The 23,548-nt window shown below is 37.6% G+C and overlaps 1 protein-coding gene across 2 annotated transcripts in view; it reads left to right on the plus strand.

Moving 5' to 3' along the window:
* The window catches only part of si:ch73-138n13.1 (calponin homology domain-containing protein DDB_G0272472), a 48,972-nt gene extending 25,784 nt beyond the window's left edge, over positions 1-23,188 (plus strand). For both annotated transcript variants that reach the window (XM_056246543.1, XM_056246542.1), the window contains exons 7-13: positions 16,878-16,993; positions 17,812-17,965; positions 18,592-18,763; positions 18,943-19,082; positions 20,283-20,419; positions 20,515-20,604; positions 21,630-23,188. In XM_056246543.1, the coding sequence (XP_056102518.1) occupies positions 16,878-16,993; positions 17,812-17,965; positions 18,592-18,763; positions 18,943-19,082; positions 20,283-20,419; positions 20,515-20,596 (801 nt within the window). In that variant the 3' untranslated portion in view covers positions 20,597-20,604; positions 21,630-23,188. The remainder of the gene's footprint in view (positions 1-16,877; positions 16,994-17,811; positions 17,966-18,591; positions 18,764-18,942; positions 19,083-20,282; positions 20,420-20,514; positions 20,605-21,629) is intronic.
* Positions 23,189-23,548: the final 360 nt, after the last annotated feature.

Here is a 23,548-nt window from a genome sequence, read left to right on the forward strand (position 1 = left end):
GATTAGATTGGGACTCTGGCTAATAAGGTATAGTAATGGAAATGCAGATACTTATGCTTAGATTGTAAATACATACTGTTTTTCAACAGGTGACATTTTATATTTTGGCCCTTCAGTTGAGTTCAAAATAAAATGGACACAATTTTTTTTTTAAATTAGTCGTTTAGATTAGTCGTTAGAAAATTAGTCGTTAGTGGCAGCACTAATATGACTAATATGACAACTTTTCATAGCAGATTGTCATGCTATTGTTTTTATATTTGCATTTCTAAACAATAATGTACCATTATTTTTTTGTTACCAATTGTGATTTTAAAGTACTTAACGTTTTATAATGTAAACTTGTTACCTTGCCAATTAAGGTGCAAGCTTCTGCAAGATATTTTTCTTCTGTTAATTTTTCATCAAAGTCATCAATTCTCTCACTCCATCATCTAGTTTGTTACGTAAAGGAACAAGGACTTTTTGGTCAGTTCCTAACCTAAAACATTGTAAGGCTTCAGAAGACTTGTAATGTAGCACACAAATTGTTTGAAGCAAGTAAATGATGACCGAATGTCAATTTTTGGATGCACATAAGCCATTGCAAAATGATTACATCGATATTGAGATATATTTCAGATATTGTCAAAAGGCTGAAAAATATTGAGATGTAATTGCCCAGCCCTACATTGCACATGGATAAGCATGCATCTTACATAAGAGTCGAGTTCCTCACCATGTTCTAATGGAAAGTGTACAACAACCAAAGATGGAGAAATTGCTTGTTGGCTTCTGATGATGTCACCAAACTTTAGAGACCAGATGTTGGAGGAGTTCCCCAACAATGTGAATAACAGCTGTCATATGACCCTTTCTGGCATGCAGTGCTTGGCTAATGATGTTTTCCCATATCTGATGGACTTATAGGCTTGTTAAAGTGCAGATTGAAATAGTTATTTTGGCTGAGGGTCATTAAAGCTGAATGTTTATTTTTATATGCATGTTTGTCATTATGGAGGCTAACTCAAGCTTGTGTTTTTGTGTGTGTGTGTGTGTGTGTGTGTGTGTGTGTGTGTGTGTGTGTGTGTGTGTTAGTGTGGGTGGTGCAGGAATGCAGTCTGATAACAGAAAGGGGTAGTGCTTTAAAGTTTAGTGTGTAATGGTAGAGCATTTTCTAACAAAGATACACTGCTAGTAGCGAGTAAGATTGTGTAAATCAAGGTAAAACTGATTTAATAATGATCATGCAACAAATGTGTGGAAAAGTGTGAACACATTTATGGACAACATTAATTAAGTTTAAACGCGTTAAAGAGCTTAAGATTGCCTTCTTGGTTTTGATTGACAGGTTCATTGAAATTTCTTAAGAGTAAAGATTTTTGTTTTTACTGAGAGACTTTTGTCTTTTTCTGAGTGTATAAATATTGCCATCTGCTGTATGAATCGAGTTATTACAGTGTTGATTTTTATGGTTCACACTCACAGTGGCTATAAATTGTGGCTTATCTGACAGCCAAGAATATCCTCTTAACCTTTAATTTCATTAGAAATGGAAACCTTTCCAGGACCGATAGTGTGTTTATTATTTTAATATTTTTTTGTTGTTGTTGTGAACCTGTTATGTGGGTGTCTGCTGCACGTGGCCTTAAAGAGGAAGCTCTCTCTCTCTCTGTTGCTCTCTCTCATCTCAGTATTGGTCATCATAGGAAGAGTCATTTTTACATCACCGTGTACTCACGGGCACAGGCGAGTTACAAAGACAGAGAGAGAGTACAGAAGTAATGAACATTCAAATAAACTTCGCAAAAGTAAAGACTGTAGAACATTATTGTGGGCTAAATAGAAGATTTTGCTTCATAGAAAGATGGCTTATCACTTCTGTCCTTCCTGCTGTTGGTGGCTATGGGTAAGCTTACTTTTTTTTTACTGTCAAGATGGTAATATAACTACACATATCAAAACAATTCATGCTACCTGAGACAAGTAGACAAATCTAGATAGAGGTCTGATAGTATTAGACAACACACAAGTTGACTGATGTTTGATTGTTGATTATATTTGGAATTAGTCCTGATGCTCTTGCTGATTTTTGCTCAGTTGTTTTTTCTAGAGTTGATACTGTACATTCACAATCTTTATTGCACATTGTTTGGTGAAGTTGTTTCTTCCCCTGTGATTTGTACCATTCTGGTCAATAATATTATCTTCATGTGACTAAGGTGAGGCCTCTGTAGATGCTTCTTGTTGTCTGACTAATTAAATAGACATTGTTTTCCCTCTTTTCTTTTCATTTTCTTGGAAATTATTCAACTGTTTAGTTAATTTTGAATTAACTCACCCTCCATAAAAAAGGACTGTTCTTTGGTTTCTCTCTCCCCAGAATTTTTTTAATGAAACATATATGGTTTGGGGCTCAGGTAGTACAGTTTCTGCTGTATTGTGTAAATACGAGCCTTGAACCCATGCTCAGTATCATAAACATAGATATCATAAATTAGGGATTATAAAGCTATAGATTTTAAATTTTAAAAGTGACTGGCTATGTGCATCCTCCAGCATTAGTCATGTCACTTATGAATCTTTTGTGTATGCATAGCACATGTACGAACCAGTTATTTCAATGTAAATGCCCAAGCCTATCTTAAACACTGCACAATAAACTTATTCAAGCAACCAGGTCCAGTTCCCTTCTGCATTTTCATTGCATCAACTGTGTCTCTTTTAAAGTCACATGTCTGACTATAGGAGCAGATTAATATAAAGAAGCTGCCTCATTATAAAAGTCAATGCACCTGCACCATGGACCTCTAAATATGCATTTTTAGTTACTTTGCAGTTGTGTTTATGAAAGAAGTGATTGCTTTGGGCCAAGATCTTTCAGACTGTCGTAATTGGTATCAACATAGTATTTAAATAGTTAGCTGCTTTTAGTGATTGTTTTTTTTTTTAGATTGTCTACTTCCCAAAACTAACTGAGCTTCTTATTTAGAAATACATTTATTATAAAATTGTATTTTATACATTATAAAAATACATTTTGAGCAAGCAAATCTCTTGCTTCAACTCTTAAAAGCTGTTCTTTGCTATGTCAGAGGACCTGAGTCATAATACTGGGCTCAAATAAAATGACTGTCACAGTCACTATGTCATTTTTGGTCATCGTATTTCTCACAGATTTTGGTTTAAAATATGAAAAGCCAGCTACCTGTGTATGCTGTAGTTTTGAGCATTTATGTGTTAAGTGTTGACAGGAAGCAGCATCAGTCAGAATTAGCCTTCCTGTATGTGGCCATATGTGGTTTAAAGAGGAACATTAAACAATTTAGACCACTTGTTCCGTTTGGACTTTAGAATTACTCTGTTATCCTGATCTGGTTTGGGCAATAGGATGTAACATGCTTAGTAATACCTATAACTGCTGATCACATCAACCTTGATGGTATATTGTTGTCTGACCCTTTAAAATGTAATTGGGATATTGGAACAGGCGACTCCGACTGATGGAACCGAAAATGGGGTCATTTCATATGAAATATACCTACACAAAGTGTACACGCAAACACACTATTGGGGATTTATTTGATGACTTTTAAGTTACAGTACATCAGTTAGAAACATTTAAAACTTACTTGTATGTGAAGCTTGACACAGGATTTTGAAGGTTTGCCTTTCATTCAGTTGTCCTAAACTAAATTGAAAATCTTAATTAATATACTGTATCAATTTCAAAATAGTATTTTCAGAAAACAAGATATTCTTGTTCTCTAGGTGGTTTTACCATCAGGCAGATGACTGAATCATGAGCAGTGACTCTGTGACTCATTCGAATACCAGGATGACTTTTGTTGTGATGATACATTCATAAAAGTATGGTCAGCAATTTACCAGTCCGCACTGTGGCCAATGTATGCACTTAATCGATATTTGGATATTAGCCAGATCCTCCTAATGTCCTTTAATATTGTAGCTGTGTTTTAAATCTTTACCTCTGTGCTGTTTATCTTGTAATAAGATATGTGGTTGTGTACAGATTGTTATAAAGGAAGGAAAGCAGATTTTGTCTACATACATAACCATTGTTGTCTCTATAAAAGGAACAAAAACTCATTGTCATTGATTAGCTTTTGCCATGTATAAGACTCTCTTGTCTGGCTGGTTCTTAATCTAATCTTAGTGATATGTGTCTTTTGTGCCAGCTGTACCTTTGGAACTGGAGTCTGTAGTTTTGCCATTTAAACAGCAATAATGTTTTAATATCTTTGTGATTTGAAGGAGTTCACATGCAAGTTTGCTTATCAGATTATTGATCTAAATAGTGCATAATTTAACACATTTCATATTAATTTTACCTCACCGTATTTAAAACTTTTGGAGCCCACTGTATGTGCAAAAACACGCAACTGTCTTAAACTAAAAATAATTTGACAAAGTGCTTTAGAAACCTGTAATAGTTCAGTGGTGCTGTTTATTATTATTAGTAGTAGTATTTAGATGTAGATCTAATGTCAGATTAGTTTAATCAAAATGTATGATGTTTTTTCTCCATTAATATCATAGTGTAACTCACTCTCTGCCCACTAGTGGGCGCTAATGTGCACCACAACATTTCACTGGCTCTGAACCCCCCCCATTTGAACTTATTATTTTAATGCATAAATAATATATGAATCCAATCATCTATTATGATGTACAGGAAGGTGTACATTTTAATGTTAATTTCATTTTTGCTTGTAATTTGTGATGATTTCAAAGGTGGACAGCAAGGTTTGGTTGGTTTTCAATGATGTTTGCATGACGGCTGTGTCAATTTGCAAAGCAAACTAACTCAATGTACCATGTGCTTTAAACTCCTCATAAGCCAGAGTGATTTACTCTGCATGCACAGGTATTTGCTGTCAATACTATTTGTTTTTTCCATTGACCATTTCTTATTTTTTTTGTTACTTTACATCAAGCATTCTTCTCTCAGCAAAATGAGCCGCTGACAATATTACATAACCAATGCTCCTTTCTCCATCTGTCTCTCTCTCTTTCTCTCGTTCTCTCTCTAAGCTGGAACAGGAGCAGGGAATACTGCAGTGCATATATCTTCCTTCATCTCTCTCTCTCTCTCTCTCACATGCTCATATTGCTGGCTTCCCTTACCCCTCCCTCTCTGTCTCTGCTCTCGTTTTCCTCCTCCCTCTGTTTTCTCCTTGAGCACAAGTCCTGTAACACAGGGGGACAGAGGCAGGAAAGCTGACGCATTTCTGTTCTACCTGCCAGTACCTGCAGGGACACATTTAAGGACGCCAAAGGAAGAGACCACCTCGAAACAGTATATGCATTTTCCTGTCAATACCCATGAAACCACCTGGATACTTCTGGCTTGTAACTTCCATGTTTTATGGACAGACTTTCATCCTGGACCTTTTTTGTGTACTGAGCTTTCTAGCAACAAAGAAACAAGGAAACACTCATCTTGGTCTCCAGCTTTCCATTTGACCCTACATTGAGAGTTGTGGACGTTCTCTGAATGGACAGGTGGACAGTTTTGATGCCTTTTAGGAGATGAAGTTGTGATGAAGCAGCGCACACTGCCTGATAGGTTTGAGACTTGACTTGGAAAGTGTATGTGTGTGTGTTTGACAGCTCTGATTCATGAGTTTACTTGCATTTGTTTGAGTATGTGACTCTGCTGACAGATTTACTCAAAAGACTTTCAAACATTCATGTAGGAGTGGTGCACTGCTCATTTCAGACCTTCTCTTGTGACGCAGCTCAAAGCAACGTGACATTTTTCTATGAAATTTGAATGTCATTGTTGTTCGTTCATTGATGCATTGATTGATTGAAATGTAACTAGGCCTGTTTAAGAAGTGTCGTTCAGGTCAGTAGGTAAGAATTGCGTATTGAATCAGCTTCCATGACATCACTTTAACCTATTTTATGTTTACGAACGTAATTGCAGGTGCCTTTGTGGTTACATAATAACTGTAACTTTGTTTTGTCGCTGAGCATGAGGCATTGCAGAACTGTTGTGATCTGGGACAATCCGGTGTCCTGTATTCCAGCTCTTTCTATAATGTCTCAGGTCACAGAAAACTGCATTGTAGGACAAGGACTCGTATGAGCCTAATCGGTCCATCTAATTTTGAATAATATCATTGAACATCTTAATTTGGGAGTACCTGAGTGACTTAATGTTACTATATGTCTTTGTCTCGCTGTTGAAGACGTAGGCATTAAATTGAGGTATGCTACTGAAAATGGTCCGCAAACTTCGGTCAAGCATGGTGGGAAGTTAAGATCGCAGTCGACTGCCTAGTGGCAGTTTGTTTCGTACTGCAGTGCAGAGTGGAGCATAATCTGTCCTGGCCTCGCTCTGGAGGCACTCTGTACCAGAACAACGCTTGAGTTGATGGACTGGGCTGTAGAGGAAGGTCCTCTGTGTCTTAAAATGTAATCCACCATGGAGTTTAAACACAATGCACTTTCAACTGGACCTGACTGGACTGGATTCCCATGTAAATTAAGGCTACTTACCTGAAGGTGGGATTGGACTACCATCAAAATACCTTAGAAGCTCACTGAAAAAGCTTATCTTGACATTTAGCTCCATAAGGGCACAAACCTCTTGGGACTCACTCTGAAACAGTGGATCGAGATGGAGTACCTGGGCGACAAGTTGTCGGTGGCCCATTCGCAAGTGTCGGGCTGGATGGGAAATGTACGCCGTTCCCTTCAAGGCGCTCTCAATTTGGTCTCCAGCAACATGGAGAGAAGATCTGGAGGAGATGGAGAGGACGGAGGTGGCTTTAAGAGGGCCGCGTCTCTACGAAGCCTAGCCAGTCGCAGCCGTGATTCCTTCCGCAGATTCAGCCTGCGCAGCCAACAGCGCCTGTCCCTGCGCAGACGAACCACCTCACTGGCTTCACCGAGCACTCACTCTTCTGTAAGAAAAACTATTTGCAATTTCTATCTCTGCATTACTCAACATCATTATCTCTCAAACCATCCATCACCCAGCACAAATACAGAGTAGTGCACATGCCGATTTCCCCCTGGCACCATGTAGCCCTCAATCTTTGTGTAGGTGGTCACTTTCCATTTAAACAAAATTGGTTAATTGCTTTTGTCATTGTCTGAAACTGAACTTTTGTCTCAAGTTGTATGGCAGAGACGGGCAACTCCAGTCCTGATGGGCCACTGTCCTGCAGAGTTTAGCTACATTCCTAATCAAACACACACACCTGAAAAATCTAACTTAAGTCTTCAGGATTGCTTGAAAATGGCTGGCAGGTGCAAGTGATAGATTAGGGATGGAACTCAACTTTGCAGGACAGTGGCCCTCTAGAACCGAAGTTCCTCATCCCTGCTGTACAAAGCTCCTAAAGCAGGGTTGCTCAATCCTGTCCCTGGATATCTACCTTCATGCAAAGTTTTGTTGTCATTGTCGTGACTTAGCCGTCAGTTGTGTCACTTCCCCTCCATTAACAAATCCTTATCCGTGTCTTCATAGAATAATAAAGTGGACGTTGGATGCACACATCAGATTCTTGGCAGAAATATCAGATCATCCAGTGTTTCCCCTACAATGTATTGTATTTCATTTCAGCGCTGCTGCAAAATCTTCACATGATCAGTAATATCACGACATTCACTTAATTCACTTACACACCTAAAAACACTGAGACATGGCGTCCGGCGGCGCTGCTAATGCGGTGGCTCTGAATCCACTTGTTGACAAGAAAGGAGGGAAGAGCCACATATGGAAATATTTTCGATTAAGCTAATGTCACGTTGCCATAAGGGGCCGTTTTCATATTCGTTATTTCAAATGTAGGCGCGCGGCAAGCGCGCTTATAATAGAAGCGACGTGCCACGTTCGTTTTTCCAGGCGCGCCTCTGTTCATAGTTGGATGGCAACAACAGATGCCACGGGGGAGCAAGCGCTTATGGAAAGGAGAAAGCGCTACAAACTGCACTCTCTCCATGAGGACGAGGAAGAATCAGCAAAGAATTAATTGATTTCTAGCCCTTGCATTAGCTTTACTACTAGACATATTTATGGAGATGAGAAATAAAAAGCCACCCTGTACAGCTATGATCAGCTGTTCGGCCGAGCTTTCGATGTTGTTGCGAAAAGGCCGAAGCTGATCGGTTGGTTTTTGTCACATGACCTGTTGAGATGAAATGTTGAGATGTTTTCATCTTGCCACGGCATAGCCGCATCGCTTTCTATTATGAGCCCGCTTGCCGCGCGCCTACAATTGAAATAACGAATTTGCGCGCAAAAAACGCGATATGTGAACGGCCCATAAAGTGCGGTTGTATCGGGGTAGTTTTACGAGTAGCCTACATGAGCACGGTATCGGACCGACACCCGAGTACTGGTATCAGTATTTATGTCATTAATATTAGTCCGTCAGAAAAGCAGTTCTAGGCTTATTCTTGGCTGGATAACTCTTAGCAGGTTTAAAAAGCCCTTTTGGTAAATTAAATATGAACACAGTTTTGGATTAAATAAAAGTACATTCAAGTCAAATAAAACATGTTATATCTCCTGTATAACAATGTGTAACATACAATAAGATACCATTCATTAACATCACTTAATATGTTATCTAACATCAACACATTGAGTGAACAATATATTATAAATTAACACAAAACAAAAACATGAATAATCCTGTCTAAAATTGTAAAATTAAGGTTTGTGACCAGTTCAAGGTACGTGCTGCAATAATCATGCCTTGAATCTGTTGATGGTATGTCATATTTGTATGTCTTAAAATGTCCATTTCTATCCACATGACTTGCCAGAAGTCATGGTTTAAGGGGTGATTAAAATTTTTTTTTATTATTCCGGAGGTGATTGGAGGAGTGCATTATTATTCCCCCCCACCCCCGCTACTGGAAAAATTTCTAGGTGAAACACTGTCATCTGGGGACTTGATAATATTATATGAATATTATGAATTCAGGCATACTTCTCTTTTCACATACTGTTTAGTGAAGAAGTAGGCATGTTTGGACGCAGGGTAAAACCTGAAATGGATGGGTTAAATAAGGGAGACATCCAAAATAGGTATTATTGATGTGCATACTGGAACAGGGTTAGGAAACATTGGGCTATAGCAATGGAGTTTTATTGGAGATTAATTTAGAGACCTCCTGTATGTCATTCTGTCTGGATAACCTTTAGAGCTCCAACAACTGCTGATTTTTATATGATCTGTTTCTATATGTTGTATAGATTTTTCTTTCTTTTGTGCCTGGTACCTCCATCTCCCTACCTCTCCTCGTCTATTTGTTTACATGTGTTGGTGGATTGACCTTTTCAGTGGTTTGAGAGAAGCTTTGAGATGCACAGGGAGCCCTGAAGGGCGTTCTGGGAACGCTAGGTCACCATGATAGACACAAAATGTAAGCAACGTCTGCATAGATACGGTTTCATGCATACCGCAGCCTTGTACATTAGAGGTAAACTCACAGTACATTGCAATGGCAGTTTGCATACTTCCTGGATATTTACATGCATGTTCTCAGCAGATATTTTCTTTTAACAAAAGATCACATACAATTTTTTATTTTTTTTTAAGTATTTGTGCTGTTGTTTGAGTTGTGCCTCATAATCAATGCCTGTTGATATTTAGGTATGTATAAGTTGGGTTCAAGGGTTGTTGTCCATGCGTGCCAAACAAAACAGTGAGTGATCTCAAAAGCAATAAACTGCTTTTTGTCTTAGACAGTGAGGTGAAGTGAATTAGGCAATGGTGATTACTATAATACCCCCTGATAGCTGTGTTTCAGTCATGTCTCATCTCATAATGCTCATTCATTCTACTTTGTCAGGCAATGGCTTTTCCTCCATCACTCTGAATGAGTGAACAAAAGGAAGAAATGCACCGTACATTGATCCTTGCATTCAGTGTCACAGGAAACAGGCAAAACAGGTACATAATCATGGTAACACAATTAACTAACCATAATGAGGTGTTTCCTGTGTCCTTCAGTCATCAGCACTCTCTCTGTGACACACAGGCAGGGTGCTCCATTTCCCCTTCAGGCTTACTATTTATTATCACACATGAACAAGCTGAGATATGAACACTTTGCCTGAAATAGTTTGAACTTCATAACAATGGCTCAGGGTTACAGGCTCAGAATTGTGTGTTTTGAAAGTAAATGTGTAGGAACACTTTAAGCATATTATTTGAGGTAAAAATCTCCAATGAACTGACAAAACTACACAATAGAGTCTGACCAGTAATCGCTTTGACTAACCACTTTCTTTATTATTGGGGATACCAATAATAATAATATTTTTATTATTATTAATATACGCTACTGTTCACACATTTGGGATCAGTTTGTAGAAATCAATGCTTTTATTTGGCAAGAACATTAAATTGATCAAAAGTGACATAAAAGACATTTATATATTTAGAAAGACTTCTATTTCAAATAAAAAGAACAGAATTGAACTTTGAACCCTGAAAAAAAAAATTTTCATGGTTTACATTTCCAACCAGTAATAGAAGTGTATTATTATTATTATCTCTTGTGAGAGATATAGATACAACCATTCATGATGTGCATTTTTAATGGATTAATAAATTAACCTAATTTATTTTTAAAAACCAAAAAATTTGTAGAAAGATGTACTTTGAACGTTTCATCTGCTGAGCGATTGGTCTCTGGGTGCATAACAGTACATATACAACAGTACTATATGAGCATATTGACTGATCTTGTAAATTAAATTAGGTATTTATTTTTACTAAGGTCCATTCTGGAAGGGGATTCAGAGGGATAGCTGTTTTTAGGCTACATATTCCCGAGAAAGTCCTGGTCTTGCTGGGTTGACATATTTTAAATTCAGTCCAGTCTTAAAATCATCTTACACTGCTCCTTCGTAACACAGGAAACTCAGCTGTTAATGTTTGATGTTCCCTGAGGTAAATGTCGCCACACCTTTGGTGGGAATGTTTTGTGAGAATGCCAGGAGATGTAAATGAGAGGCTGTGTGAGAAAATACACACACCTATAAACGCGTCCATGCACTACTGGAAATAAAGAGAGGTTTAAAAATGGCTTACGTTGAGTATGAAAAGACACAAAGAGGAGATTCAGATTTGGAGATGAGACTCGCAAGTGTGAATAGAAACACAAACACTCCCCATAACAGGCCAAACATCAGCGTGTTGGATGGTAAAGTGCCGACTACCCTTTCTCTCATCTTTTCTTTCCATCCGTTCATTGTTTCTTTGCTTCCCCTGACTCACACTTCCTGTTCATGTAGTGAGATGGTGAGAGGTTTTCGAGTTCTCTCTCCCTCTCGGCTGTGTATTTATTTGCACACTGAAAGGTTCAGATAAGAGTGTTCTTATCCAGGGCTTTGCCCTTTAAAATAAGATATTGTTCTATTTAGAGCCTACACCCTTATATTTTCAATGTGGTCCTTTAGGCCGTTACAACTAATGTTAGTCCTAAGTACCACTCCCTCTCAGCGCGTGTGTGTGTGTGTATGTGTGTTTATTCATGAGTGATCGGCTGGCACAGAATATCAGTCCCTTTCCAAGGTGATCAAGCAGGTGCCATGAATAAACTCAAATAGTTTGGATAGACAAAAATTAAAGCATTTATAACTGAACACACCCATTTCATAGTTTTTGAGGGTTGATTTATGCAAAGATGTGCAAAAGTTCACACAGACATTTTGCTGATACATTGTTTTCATAGCTGATGCTAATGATTAGCGATGCAATGCATGCTAAAAGCTTTAGGTTAATCAGCCACCAGCTGTTTAAGACATTCCTCTTGGCTTTTCTGGTCAAGTGATTAGCATAAAAAAAGTGTAATTCCAGCCTGTTTTTTGGATTTGGATTAGTTTTTCATGAAAGACTTTTTTTTTTTTTTTTACTTAACACAAAGATTAAGAGAAGCTTAAATATACTCTTTTTCTAGCATTTTCTTTAGTAGAAGCGTCCATTGTATTACCTTAGTATGGTACTCTTACAAAAATATACCATAGTTTCTGCCAATATTTTATTGATCTAAGGTTAAGCAACAATGGTTACCCTGGTTTGACTTGAGGTTAATATTTTAGTGACTCTAGTGGTTACTATCACAGAGCTGTCTGAATCATTTGTTTCTTTGTTTGCTCCAGCATGTGTTTATGACTAGTGGTCAAACGAAATGGATTTTTTAAGTAGCCAGTGCTGGTACTGACATCTACAGACCAGAGCGGTCCATTTCCAATATAACAAATGAGATGTACACAAAATTCCCAAAATAGAGTGAACATTCATATAGGGTGTGACGGTTCTTCTCGGTAAAAAATCGAACCGTACCATTCTACACCCACGGTTCGACACGCACTTGCACTGCGGTTCATCTCAAATCGGACAACGCATATGCATCTATAATATGGTTTATTGAGAATAAATAAGACATATAGAGTTAGGCTTATGTATATTTCTCGATGGATATGCCTTTTTTGGCTTCCCCTAAACTTTGTTCAATGCGAGTGCCGAATGCTCTATACTTTTACAAATTCAAATGTAAACATTTGAGTGCAAGACGTGAAAGAGAACTCGTGTAGGCTGTGAGAAGCTTTATATATTGAGTTATCTTTCTAGTCTTGCGCTTGAACGGACAAATTCACACAAATTGTCAACATACATAGTAGGCTATGTCTTAAGTGAATGTAAACAGTCGATAAAGAACGCATGTGTACAGTATCAGTGTACTGGATCCATTCATTATATCTTAAAGGGACAGCAGCCTAAATATTCCTGTAATGTTAAAGGTTCTCTAAGCGATCCTGGGTGACGTCACTTCTTGTTGACGTTCGAACTATTGTCAAACAAAACGGAGGCTAGCTAGACCCTCCCTCCTCCTCATCCGCACACTAACCCCCCAAACCACACCCCCAAACCCTTCTTGTCGGTCATTGGCTGGAACAGTTTGTTATGTTTTGGGGAGCGGGTCGCTGCAGTTTGTTTTTGGTGCTGTTTGTGAAGCATGGGCTGTCTACAGAGATCGCGTTTCTTTACAGTGTGTTCAGGGGACAGGCAGCCAGCGGATAGTGAGGAGATGTTTGCTGTATGTGACAAAAAATGTTTTGGCCTAAAAAACACATGACATCGCTTAGAGCACCTTTAATATAATGTTAATCAAACTACAAAAGACATGTAAATCACTCACTGCTGATTTACATGCAATGTTGTTTATATGCAATGTTGTTTTACTGTTGATTACTTTATTAAATTACTGTACCTGAAAGCTACTGTTAGATACCTAAATAACCTGAAAAGCACTGTTTATTTTATTTGTATCTTTGCTCCATTTTTTGAGAGAGAGAGAGATGTTGTCCGGTCTGATTCTCACTGCTCTGTTGCCTGTTACTCTTCCCGACAGGAAAGGCAAAGCTGATAAATGACATCCTGTGCTGTGTTCTCTAATGCAAACAGCCTCAACACACACTCTCCCTCTCATTCAGACACTTACACATATACTCTCTCTCTCACTATTACTAATGACTTGATCCTCAGGTCGATACCTGTCGTCTTAAATTGGGGATTTTGCTCTGGTGATGACTGTGTCAGTTAGTTCCATTTTTCATGAGTGAATGTGAATTTGAAGTGATTTGCTCTTGCCCCACAAAATGTTGAATTCGAATGGCAGGAACAGGAATTTATTGAATGGACCCTTGGCAATTTGGTTTTCAGGTGACACTGCGCTTGTGGGTTTAATTAATCAAAATAATGACTTGGCCTATAGAAAATGGGTTGAATTATTTGTAAAAAAAAAAAAAAAAGTCACTCCCTCAGCCATTGTATTAGAAACACCCTTACAGAAGGTGTTAATTTTGTTTTTTTGTCATTTCCTGCCAAGGTAATATAACACAAAGTATAGGTCTGGTTTCACAGACAGGGCTTAGATTAAGCCTGGATTAGGCCTTAGTTTAATTAGAACTTAGCTTTTAAGACTTAGAAATTAGAAAGTAGCTTTTATAAATGTGCCTTAGAAATCACTGGTCCTGTTAAAGGTGTCTGTCATGTGAACCTGCTTCATGGTGTTTGGCTACATTTTAAAGAGGAAATTAGAGCATTATGAGAAATTCTGTTCTTTCACCATGGTTGATATGCATATATATGAAATTTGTCTATATGCAAATATTTAATGCAAATTCTATAGATAGCATTTCGAACATTAATTATTAATATCATCTATTAAGTAACATTACATACTGCAGTTTCGTTATTGTTAATGAAAACTATTCAAAATTGTTTTTGTTCATTTGAAATAAAATATAAATATTAAATAAAAAAACTTATTTTATATCAGTTAGTTGCTAAGGCAACATTTCTAATTTTCATTCTTTTTTTTTAAGTTTGTTGAAGTACTAAAATTACTAAAACTAATACAAATACAGTAAAATAGAAATATAAAAAAAATGGCAAAAGCACATAAAATTACTGAAACTTAAGCTAAATTAAAATGAAAATTCTCCAGGCATTTTCAATTCAATTCTGATTGGCACAAACCCCTTACTGTCACAAACACAGTGTTCACACTCAGTTCTGCTTGTGATCAAGGAGCTGATGGCTGTTTGTGTGTGTGTGTTCGATACACTGTACCCTCTGTAGTCTCCTCATTAAAAGAGGCACGGTTGAATAGACACACTCACCAGTTCAACCAGTATATTTCTATGAGGTCATTGAACTACTTTCATGGGAGTCTCACCAGTGTCTTCATGTCCTGTTTTTCCTTGTTTGACTCTGCTTCAGGTTAATTTCCTGGTGTCACATTACAGCAGCTGCCCAGCTATGACACTATGGTGGTTCTGAATACTTTGTTACAGGATGGCGAACTGGTGATGGTTGGGTTTATAGTTGAAATGTGGTCGGGGTTAATAGTCCTGCTGCTCTGTTTTGTGATACAAGATGGTTTTATGCCCTGCTGGACCGATTTCATCTCTTCACTCAGTAATTGGCTAATGTCCAGCTCTTGTGCTGTGATGTCACACCCAAAGGGAGTGGCTGCTTTTTTATGACTGGGTTGTGTTGAGCATGAGATTTAGCTTCACCTTGTGGTTGTTTGCAGTGCTGCAGCAGGATTAAATTCACTCTCCATCTTCATTCATGCTTTTCCACTATCAGAAGCATCATCCCTATTAATAAAACAAAAACAAAAAAACATGGTTCTTTCAAGTTCAATTGCAGTATTTTTGAAAGAAATTAATACTTTTATTCAAAAGTTGACAGTAAAGAATTACCTAATAAAAATTGCATGTATAATCAAAGAATTTCGAAAAAGAATCCGGTTTCCACAAGAATGTTTAGTTGTACAATGATTTTCAATATTGGTAAAAATGTGAAATGTTTCCTGAGCTGCAAATCAGCATATTAGAATGATTTCTGAAGGACTATGTTAGAGCCCTGAAAAGGACTGTTTTCCTAATCATGCTCCCGCACCCGCAACGTGTGTGTTCCAGTCCATCCGGCACCTGCGATTCTGTTACAGCTTGTAGAAATTGCGTGAAAAAGGACACAAACATTAGGGCTATGCTAAACGTTCACAATAGCAGACATAAAACATTGCGTTTAACTAAACTGACTGTAAGATAAAGTACTGCAAGCACCAAACATGACAAACACATTCGGCCAGCTTTTTTTTATTAGACCTGTAAAAATATATTAACTTTTAAAACAAAACATCACAACTAGTGGAGCTAGTTAAAATATATATTTTAAAATATGAGTAACAGCACACACCCCTAAAACAACAGTTAATAGGATAGCTAAACCCGAAATGAAAATTTATTCATAATTTACTCACCCTGGTGTTGTTCTAATGCTATATGCCCTTTTTTGTTTTATGACCACAAAAGGAGAATTCAAAAAATGTACTGCTCGAGCTTGTCTATATAATGGCAGTGAATAGCGACCAACCAGTATCAAGATTTTTCAAAAAGACGCAAAAAAGTATCACAGAATTATTATCCCATGTGACGCGTGCAATATATACTAAGTGTTCTGGGCTTATACAATATGAAATTTAATGGGTTTGTTTTTACGAAAATTCTGACCTTGGCCGATGATCTATGCCAACCCGATCTCACGGCAATTCGTACGAATTAGCCACCGCGTACTCACTCGTACGAATTGGTCGTGAAATAGCGTTGTCTGTGCACGACTGTACATTGATGATACAGCGCCACAGTTCATACCGACTCGCCCAGAAAAACACACAATTGGCGAGAAATCAAGATGTACAGAAACGCAACACAAAATGCAATCCATGTACCTTCTTCTCTGAGGTGAATATATCGTTGTGTTTGTCGTTACAAGAAGTTGCACTCACATCCGTCACCTGTCTGACTGTCATCTGACAAAGGGAGTTCCGGTCCGGAGATATTTAACTCAGTGAAGAAAGTTCACTGACAGTTTTTGGGGGATTTCGAGACATTGTATTTCCTGTTGCTTATTTACTTAATGAATGAATACAATAATAAATCACTTGGCCTAGCCTACTACAGATTGCTATGGAGGAAGAGAATCTTACTGATTGACTGCGTGAACTTCATTTGTTGTCTCATCAGAAAGCATTAAAAATCTTACCACCCTCAACTTTTGAATGTGAGTATTATGTCAGGATTTGAACACTGGTCTCCATAGATACTAAACAGAAGAACAACCAAAAACATTTTTTTACTTTTTTACTAGTAAAAGCACATTTTAACAAATTAGTGGTAATTAACTGCATTTGTCCTGTCCAGACAGCCACAGGTCTGAAAAAAGAAAAAGAAAAAAACAGGTTCATGACTTCCCCGGGTAGAATTTAGATTTTAATTTGGTATCTTTTAAGTTAAAAACATCCTCTTTTCTTCCTTCTCTTTACAGGAGCTGGTAAAGCAGAGTGTTAGTGGACAGGAGGAGATTGAAGACACAGATAATCTGGTGCAGGAGACCGACAGTCAGTACGGCACATGGGAGACAGGACTTCGCACAGATGACAGGTGAACACACACGCCTTCGCCAAAACCAAATTAATTCCTAAAAGAGCCATTTTCCCCCCAACTTACATAGATACTGTACCTGAATGACCCCAAAAACTGACCTCAGCCAATGTTTGTAAGTCAACACCAGGATCAATTGCATCTATTGAGTGGGTCATCTGTAACAGAGCTATAATGATCTCATGGACAGACACACAGGCAGATACATCTTCGTTACAGAGCAGACTGGGGTTGTCAGAGAGGTTTGGATACAGTAGTGGCTAATGCAAGAGGGATTCAGATGAAATGAGAGCTGATGTATGTCGATCATTGGGTTGGGCGTGTGTTTTGAAATAGTCTTTGGATGGGTGGACATTGTGTTTGTCTATTGACAGGGATGTCGCAAAGGCAATGTATCCACATTTAACTTAAGTGAGTTACTCATCATAGTTAGCTGGTAACTTTATTAGGAACTGCAAAATGAAATCAAATTATACGAACGGGAGTCTGATCGTCATTCAGGCTTAAGTGATGTGTGCAAATCAAATTAAATACATGGGCTACAAACCATCTGTTACTAAAATTGTAATGTAACGGAAGTAGCAATCTTTGAAGTAGTCTTCCATATTGTGATGCACATCCATATGTAACAGTTTATTGAAAAAAAAAAAAAAGAAGAGTTGGAACTTGATACTGTCCATCGGTTGTTGATTGGATAGAGGCAGAGGAGGGGAGTTAATATTAACTAGTCATGTTTTTTGCTTTCTCTATGCATTTTCTGCACAAATTAAACATGACAACATGTAATTGTGTTCAAATATCCCTTTTCTCCTCCTCAGCCTCACTCCAGCTACACCTTCATCTGAAGGAAACCTCACCCCGTCTCCACGGAAGGCAACCCCACCCCACACGGCCGAACAATCCCTTCTCTTCGACACACCCGATGGCTTGACCACATCTCCTCACAAGCAGACAGAGCTCCCGTTCCCAGAGGTCAGTCTTCATCCTTAGACCATAAAGGGATAGTTTATCCAAAAATGATGAACTCACCCTTGTGTTGTTCCAAACCCATCTGAAATACAAATGAAGATATGTTTAATGAAATAAGAGATTTCTGTCAATCCAATAAAAATCCAAGCAACCAAAACTTCAAAAAGTCATTGTAAAAGTAATGCATATCAATAGAGCTGTTTAATCCAAGTTTTCTGAAGAGACACAATCACTTTATGTGATGAACAGATTTTATTTAGGTGGTACATAGGTACAATTTTATTTAGATGGTCATTGAGGTGGAAGAAACATAGGTGGTAAATGAAGCATTAGGGTCAGAAGACTTCTCAAAAAGCTCAAGTTATATGCATTTCTATTACGATGCCTTTATGAACTTTTTGAAGTGTCAAAGTTTTGGTAGAATGGACTTCTGATTGACAGAAATCTCTCAGGTCTCATTAAAAATATTGCATAGATTAAACAAAATCGTATATGTCTGGAATGACATGAAGGTGAATAAATGAAAATGTTTTTATTTTTTGGGGGATGAACTATCCCTAGAAAACACTTCTAGACCTTAATTTGAAGGCAAACACACAAAACTATCCGTGGCATTTGTTTTTCTGTAGGCACCCACGACACTGTTAGACTCTAGTGCGCTACGGGCCAGGGTCCACTTAAACAAGAAGAGCAATCGCAGAGCCCCTCCCTCACGAGCCGCCCGTCATAGCGCCCTCTTATCACAAGTACCCGAGGGAACCGAAGCAGGAGATGATGAATGGCGCTACAAGGACTCAACAGGTACTTACACATATCTTAGCAGCTGGACACGTGCGTACCTGACTGTACATCTCATCCCATGGGTTTTGATTTTAAGTAGGTTGCGGGTCCTCTTTGGGTCATAATTGTCTCTAGTGTAGCGGAGCCTATAAAAGCTTATAGTCCTCGACACTCACTTCAATCTTTCTCTCTGTCTGTAGAGGAGAAAAGTGACTCTCCTAAGCAGGGGGAGGAGTCCGACTCTGAGGAGCAGGCCAAGGGAATCGACTCCCGCACTTCCTCCGTGTCTCAGCCTCAGAGAGTGGCTCTCTTCCCTGGCATGGACCCATCTGCTTTGAAGGTAAGACTTTTGGGATTTGGGATTAGAGGCCTTAGACATGTATGTATCAATTATGATACAGTAGGCTTTATAGAGTAAAGCCTTGTTTAGCCAGCAACACACAAAGCAACATGATTACATTCTTTTGTAATGGGGAACAGGCAACTTCCTGAGATATATTATATGTAATATTATAATTGATAGTTCTTGCTTATTTTATGGTGCAATGAGCAGTTTAGCACTTCTGCAGTTTATATCAAAATTATTTTCCCTGCACTAAGTTCATCATTAGGGACAAGAACACTGATTATTTGTCAAATTGGAGTGAATATTTTTTTGGCATTATGAGTGAGTTTATTATGTAGATTAAGTCATTAGCCAGATGAATGATAAAACGCACTGAGCACTAATGTACTTCATATAGCAATGTTACTTTTGATTCTTTTAAAAAACAACTACTATTGGAATTAGAATATCTTATTTTTACCAGCAATATGTGTCATCTGTGATAACATTTTCTAAAGAAATATCCAGACAAGCAGACTACCAATAACAGTAGAGCGACAGAATTAGGAAAGCCCATGTGTGACTCAACAGTGCAGAAACTAGCAACATGGTATGATTCCACACCAGCCAATGGGAGTTATAAATATAAATAAATCAAATGAACAACCATTTTTACTGATCATGATCACTTTTTTATTTTATTATATTTTTCTTTGCACGGTATCGGGCCGGATACTGCACACGTGTACTTGAAAATGATGGCACGTCTACATGTGTACTGCGTACGTGTTCTTGTACTCCTAAAAATGCTCTGATACCAACAACCGAAACCACACAGTGTGTGTACAGTGCAGGTTGAAATGTGTTTTAACAGGAAATTACATCGCGATTTCCTACAGCCAATGAGAGTGCAAGATACAGGGCAAGGGAAAGTTCAGGGGGAGGAGTCATAGACCTATCAGCAAGCATGGCATCTGCAAGCAACCATTCTCTCCTTCATAATCTTTTTTTTTTTTTTTTTTTTTTTTTGCTGTAAATGGTACCCCAGACAGTCGTGTAATGTGAGAAGAACAGCGATCTGATGACTTTGAAAAAATGTCCCAGCATAACAATGCTTGTTTTATGTCTTACATGACAAAAATTGCATGAATTTTGTAAGATGGCTTACAAAAGAAGCTTGCAGCTTGTGACTTGAGGTTCATTTGTTTATTTCAGGCTCAGCTAAAGAAGAGAGGAGAGTCAGACAATCAGACAGACGGCCCCTCGCCCTCTCAGCTCTCACGCTCACCGAAATCTCCATTCTTGCCTCGAGCTGCCCGTGTGCTGCCTCCTGCTGGTGGCAAAGAGAACGGGTAAGGGCTTTTTAGGTTCATGGACAACAGAAAGTTTCAGAATCATCTCTTGTCTGGCAGTCTTGACCAGTTTTTCTGTCTCTGTCCCCTCTCAGAGAAGAGTCCTCACCTCAGTGGCTGAAAGAATTAAAGACTAAAAAACGTTTGAGTCAGTATGAAGGCGACAGTACAGCCTGAACAAGCAGGTAAACAGTCTTATGTGTCTGTATGAGTAATTGCATTATAATTAGACATATCCTAAATCACAATACTAAAACTTCTGTAGTAAATGGCAATAGCAATGGTTGATTTTTTTTTTTGATACCACAGAAAAAACTTTTATAAAAATGAAAAATTATAAAAATTGTAATCATAGAAACTAAAATCAAAATATTTTTACTTTTTTTTAATGTTAAATATTAGTATAAATATGAACAAATTAAATAAAAAAAAATGCCATGGTGCCTCAAAGTATTTCTCAGTAAATTAAAACTTACTTAGTTTTTATTTTATTTATTCAAGCAATAGATCAAATAAAGACAGCAGAACAATGTTTGCTGTAAGTGCTTTAGGTTTTTGACAGCAACATTGAGTGTTCAAGTAAGAAAATACCCCAAAAAATCGAAATAACTTAAATTAGTGACCGTTTTCGCTGCATGATTATTACATACAATACATTCATACTGATTCAGTTCTGTCTTTTTTTGTTTTTATATTTATTCATTTATTTATTACGTTCACTTAAAGGGATAGGTCAGCCAAAAAAAAAAAATTCTGTCATTATTTACTCACCCTCATGTATGACCATTTTCTTCTGTGGAAATAAAAGAAGATATTTTGACGTGAGTGTGAGCACGTGCACCAACATTTTTCAAAATATGTTCATGATTCATTTTAGGGTGAACTGTCTCTTTAAGAACTCAGGGCCCAGAACTTCACTGATAACTATAAAAAAATTATCAAGTTTTGCATAAACAGTTTATGACCTTTGACCCCATAAAAGTACATAGTATAAGGCATTTGCATGACACATCGCTGGGTTACTAAAGCATTATTGATGTGTTTCTATTAAAAAGCAGTCAGACCATAATACAGTTGTGGTACTACTTACACTGGAGGAAAAGTGATACTTTTTTTTTAAATACATTTTGATTTGCACTTTTGACATCCCTCATTATAATGTATTTTACTATATGTATGTGCCCCCCCCCCCCCCCCCCCATTATCTCAGGATGCCTTATAACTGCAGTATCTGTAGCTGTAAACTCGTGACAGAAGCCTTAACCTTTGACCTGGAGTTGATGGGAATTCTGCTGCTGCTGCTGCTGACTACGACATCATTCTGTTTCGTTGGTTTTTCTGGCCTTCCTCTCCAGCCTGAGTCGTGTACATGTGCATGGTGCCTTTCTAAAAGATTTCTGGCTGACATAAAGGTCGAAGCAGAGATCTGTGTGTGAAGCGTGTGTCCATGTATGTGTTGTCGAGTTTCTCTGCAGCTCTTCGTCATATGAGAGAGAATTATTTTTGCATAGAGCCACTTTAACCTCTAGTGAGCGAGAGATCACCGTTTATAGTGGAACTGTGGGACCACACGCTCCTACAAGTAACCTGAAGTGCTTCATATAACTGGAGTATGATGCTGGTTTATTTTGACCCTTTATGTTCATATTAGCACAGTTAATATCATGCTTTTTTTTCATTCACTTGATGATTATAGGCATCAGTTGCACATGCATTTCCATAGACGTCATGATTTTATTTCTAAACTTTATTAGTCAACAAATCATTGCTGAGCTGTATAGAAAGTATTTAGTTATGACACATGTTCATGTAATCACAGAAAGTTATATTTGTATTAATGTCGGTTTGAAAGAGGAAAATGGTAAATGATCAAAAAAGGAGTCGAAATTCTTCATTTAAGAAGAACTGCGGCCCTCTGAACTGTATGCGTGTTGATGTGTGTGTGGGAACCTGATTGGATGGGCCACCAAATGAAATTAGTTCATTTGTTTGCACACGTTTTCACATGCAACGGTCCGTGTGTTGCCGTATATGGATAATTTGTTTAGTTTCACCATTCCATCATCTTTTCAGTTGAATACATAATTTCATGATTGGAAAAAATTGCGCATGTACAATCAGTCATTCCCTTTCTTTCACTTTATTTTTGGTATTTGTATCCCAATACTTTACTTGCTTTAATGATGGGCCAAAAATGATGGTAGGAAATTGCACAATCAGCATATAAATCTCGTTTTCTTCCCTTACAATGTAATAATGAATAAATACAAAGGGAAAATGTTTTATTTGTGTCCCTCACTCACATCTTAAGGTTTTTTTTTTGTTTTTTTGTTAGTTTACTAGTTCGCTTAAGGGAAGTTTGAAATGTCAAAGTACTGTAAACATTGTTCAGATTACATTGCACACTAGTTGTTACCGTATTTTTAAAATAAAAAAAATAAATGCTGGGTCATTTTGCCACTTAACAAGCACTTTCCACCTGTTAATGAACAGCGTTTCTGACCAATAGTCATTTTTGTAACGCATGAGTCTTCGTTGATGTCTATGTTGTGATGTTGGTATGCTGGTGGTGTGTGAGTAATGTGTCCTACGGTTCTTTTTTTTTTTCTAATATCAGCTTCTTTTTCTTTGTCTGCCTACAGTTGTTATAGTCTGTTTAAGGGTAATTTGTCCTTTTTATTTTACATTTGACTGTAAAGATGTTCATTGCACTGTTGTAATGCCAGTGTCCAATACTGTAAATTCTTAATAAAATTTACTATAAATTGATTTATCCCCCCTTCTTTTTCTTAAAATTGTTCTTTTCAGAACTTGCAAAAATAACATGCACTCTGCCGCTGGGAAGAGCTCATCTATTAACACCATTTTTGGCAGACAACTTTAATCACAAAAGTTCATGTGTTCATGTGATTTTTAAAGTTCAATTTCCATGTTTCCATGCACTTAATTTTCAGTCACACTTTAGATTAGGGTCTAATTTTAACTATTAACTACCGGTACAACTTTTGTCTCAATAAACTCACACTGTAAACAATTATTTTCATGATTTATCACTTTTTTTTTCTTTTGTCAAATAAATTTTGATAACTCATTTGGTTCAGATTACATATTTTTAGTTTCTGTTTATTA

This window comes from Rhinichthys klamathensis, unplaced genomic scaffold (assembly GCF_029890125.1).
Source record: "Rhinichthys klamathensis goyatoka isolate OS25496 unplaced genomic scaffold, OSU_Roscu_1.1 h1tg000040l_1, whole genome shotgun sequence".
In the NCBI taxonomy this organism is placed as follows: Eukaryota; Metazoa; Chordata; class Actinopteri; order Cypriniformes; family Leuciscidae; genus Rhinichthys; species Rhinichthys klamathensis.